Source organism: Quercus robur, chromosome 7, assembly GCF_932294415.1.
Source record: "Quercus robur chromosome 7, dhQueRobu3.1, whole genome shotgun sequence".
Classification (NCBI taxonomy): Eukaryota; Viridiplantae; Streptophyta; class Magnoliopsida; order Fagales; family Fagaceae; genus Quercus; species Quercus robur.
This window is the reverse complement of record NC_065540.1, coordinates 33,663,212-33,666,547: the sequence shown is the minus strand read 5'-3', so window position 1 is coordinate 33,666,547 and position 3,336 is coordinate 33,663,212. Positions and strand designations below refer to the sequence as shown.

Sequence of the window (3,336 nt, the reverse complement as noted above, 5' to 3'; positions counted from 1 at the left end):
CCTACCACCTGATGATTAAGTTCCCAACCGACTACGGAGTTGAGGAGCTACGCGGAAGTCAGATGGCCGCACGTGAATGCTACGTGGCCATGATGGAAATGGAAGATCAAGTTTAGGCTCTAAACATAGAAGAACACAGGACGATGACGGAGCCAGTAGAGAAGTTAGAAGAGATATCAGTTGACAGTTCCAATCCTGACCGAACGACCAAAATTGGGACACTCGCTCATCCTGCCATCCGTCAGGAACTCATAGCCTTCCTTAGAGGCAGTCGAGATGTCTTTGCTTGGGGTCATGAAGATATGCCAGGGATAGATCCCTCAATGATGGTACACCGATTGAACGTATCACCCACCTTCCCGCCTATCCGACAGAAGAAGAGAGTGTTCGCCCCCGAGCGAGACCGAGCCATAGCAGAAGAAGTCCGGAAGCTACAAGAAGCGAACTTCATCAGGGAAGTGTATTATCCCGACTGGCTAGCAAACGTGGTAATGGTCAAAAAAACGAGCGGGAAATGGCGGATGTGTGTAGACTTTACCGGCCTTAACAAGGCCTGCCCCAAAGATAGCTACCCACTCCCTAGAGTCGATGTACTTGTAGACTCAACGGCCCAACATCAGTTGCTGAGCTTCATGGACGCTTTCTCAGGATACAACCAGATCAGAATGTGCGAAGATGATCAGGAAAAGACATCGTTTGTCACCAGTTAAGGCCTCTTCTGTTACAAAGTGATGCCATTCGGCCTGAAAAACGCAGGAGCGACGTACCAATGACTAATGAACAAAATGTTCGCACGACAGATTGGGAGGAACGTCCAGGTTTACGTGGACGACATGCTAGTGAAAAGCCGGAGGGAGGAGGATCACCTGGCGGATCTCAAAGAAACGTTCGATACACTTCGCTCCTTCAACATGAAGCTCAATCCAGAAAAGTGTGCCTTCGGAGTTACGGCAGGAAAGTTTTTAGGATTTATGGTGTCCCAGAGGGGAATCGAGGCAAACCCGGACAAAATACGGGCAATCATAGAGATGACACCACCAAGGAATGTGAAGGAAGTGCAAAGCCTTAATGGAAAAATAGCGACACTGAATAGATTCGTATCAAGGGCAACAGATAAGTGTTTACCCTTCTTCCGAACGCTAAAGAAATCCTTCGAGTGGACTGCCGAGTGCCAGCGGGCATTCGAAGAATTGAAAGCTTACCTCTCCTCCCCCACCGCTGCTGAGCCCGACACAGCCAGGAGAGGAGCTTTTTCTCTATTTAGCCATCTCCCCGGCAGCTGTGAGTGCTGCCTTGGTCAGAGAAGAAGAAAAAATACAAAGGCCCGTGTACTATGCAAGCCGAGCGCTTCGCGGTGCTGAAGAAAGATATCCGCCTATGGAAAAACTCGCCTTTGCGTTAGTGACGGCAGCCCGCAAGCTCAAGCCGTACTTTCAAGCCCATACGGTGAATGTTCTGACTGACAAGCCGTTACAACGGGCGATGAGCAATCCCGAGGCCGCTGGTCGATTGGCATTGTGGGCTATAGAGCTGAGCGAGTTTGATATCCAGTACCGCCCACGGACTGCCGTCAAGGGACAGGTCATCGCAGACTTCATAGCTGAATTCACCCACGACGAAGTCAAGGGGGCAGAGGAGTCCCCTCATTGGAGTATATATACGGACGGGTCATCCAACAAACAAGCCGAAGGAGCCGGCATCGTGCTAATATCGCCCGAAGGAGACACCATCGAGTGTATGGTCCGCCTCGACTTCCTCGCTACCAACAACGAATCGGAGTATGAAGCGCTGATAGCAGGGCTCGACCTCGCCAAAGTAGCAGGAGCCACAAGGGTAGTCATCTACTGCAATTCTCAGGTCATTACTAACCAAATAAATGGAGACTACGAATGCAAGGGCGAAAGGATGAAGAAATATCTTGACAAACTAAGGGCGAGAGTGGATGACCTGGAAGCTAAAGTCGTCCAAATTCCTAGAGGAGAAAACGAGCGAGCCGACCGCCTCGCAAAAGCCGCTTCAGCAGAACAAATGGTCATCCCGGGTAATGTACTCTCGTTCGTTCAGCTTTCTCCGCTAATAAATCCAAGAAACGTGCAGGAAATATGCTCCGAGAACAGCTGGACCACGCCAATAGTCTCATATTTGAAAGACGGGGTCTTACCAGACGAGAAGGAGGCTGCGAGGAAACTTAAGGTCCGGGCGGCGAGATTCGTCCTAATAAAAGACGTCCTGTACAAAAGGGGCTTCTCCCGACCATATTTGAGATGTTTGGGTACGGAAAAAGCGGATTACGTCATGAGAGAGGTACATGAAGGAGTCTGCGGAAACCACTCAGGGTCTAGATCATTGGTGCACAAGCTCATACGAGCTGGGTACTATTGGCCCACCATGCAGAAAGACGCCGAAGCCTACGTCAGGACCTGCGACAAATGCCAAAGATTCAGCAATATCATTAGGCAACCAACTGAAGAACTAACCCCGATGACGGCCCCATGGCCATTCGCACAGTGGGGGTTAGACATTATGGGACCCTTCCCTACAGCAGCACGACAGCTAAAGTTCCTGGTGGTAGGCATTGACTATTTCACAAAATGGGTGGAAGCTGAAGCTTTGGCCATAATCACGGAGAAGAACGTACGAAGCTTTGTTTGGAGATGCATCATATGCAGGTTTGGCATTCCTAGAGTCTTTGTCTCGGACAACAGACGGCAATTCGACAACGACCCCTTTCGGGATTTCTGCTCACAACTAGGAATAAAGAACCACTATTCCTCCCCCGCCCACCCTCAAGCTAATGGCCAAGTCGAAGTAACGAACCGATCCTTGCTCAAGATTATCAAGACTCGGCTCGAGGGGGCAAAGGGTATATGGCCCGATGAATTGCCAAGCATATTATGGGCATACAGGACGACGGCAAGGACACCCACAGGGGAGACACCATTCCGACTGACGTATGGAGGCGAAGCGGTCATTCCGGCAGAAGTTGGGCTCACAAGCTACAGGGTGCACAACCACGACGAGAACAAAAACGACGAGGCTATGCGACTACAGCTAGACCTAGTAGACGAGATCAGAGCAGTAGCAGAACAAAGGCTCGCTCGGTACCAGGACCGTATGACTAAACATTACAACTCTCGGGTCCGACACAGGGACTTCCAGGTTGGAGACCTTGTTCTTAGAAAGGTCATGGGCGTCGCTAGGGACCCTACCCAAGGGAAACTCGGCCCCAATTGGGAAGGACCCTACAGAGTCACGTCGTGGCAAAGGAAAGGCACATACCATCTAGAGACATTGGAAGGAAAGAAACTGCCGCACCCATGGAACGCCGAGCACCTA

At 50.7% G+C, this 3,336-nt stretch overlaps 1 protein-coding gene across 1 annotated transcript; it reads left to right on the top strand.

Annotated features, from left to right (window-relative positions):
- The first annotated feature begins 785 nt into the window (after positions 1 to 785).
- LOC126691281 (uncharacterized) lies at positions 786 to 3,122 on the top strand. Its single transcript, XM_050386336.1, has 3 exons — positions 786 to 1,281; positions 1,403 to 2,634; positions 2,907 to 3,122. The coding sequence occupies exons 1-3, from the start codon at positions 786 to 788 to the stop codon at positions 3,120 to 3,122; spliced, it is 1,944 nt and encodes a 647-aa protein (XP_050242293.1).
- Positions 3,123 to 3,336: the final 214 nt, after the last annotated feature.

Coding starts and splice junctions, on each gene's coding strand:
- LOC126691281 (XM_050386336.1), top strand. CDS start 786: ATGTTCGCACGACAGATTGGGAGGAACGTCCAGGTTTACGTGGACGAC. Junction 1,282..1,402: donor TAGCCATCTCCCCGGCAGCT/GTGAGTGCTGCC, acceptor CCTTTGCGTTAG/TGACGGCAGCCCGCAAGCTC. Junction 2,635..2,906: donor CCATAATCACGGAGAAGAAC/GTACGAAGCTTT, acceptor ATGGGCATACAG/GACGACGGCAAGGACACCCA.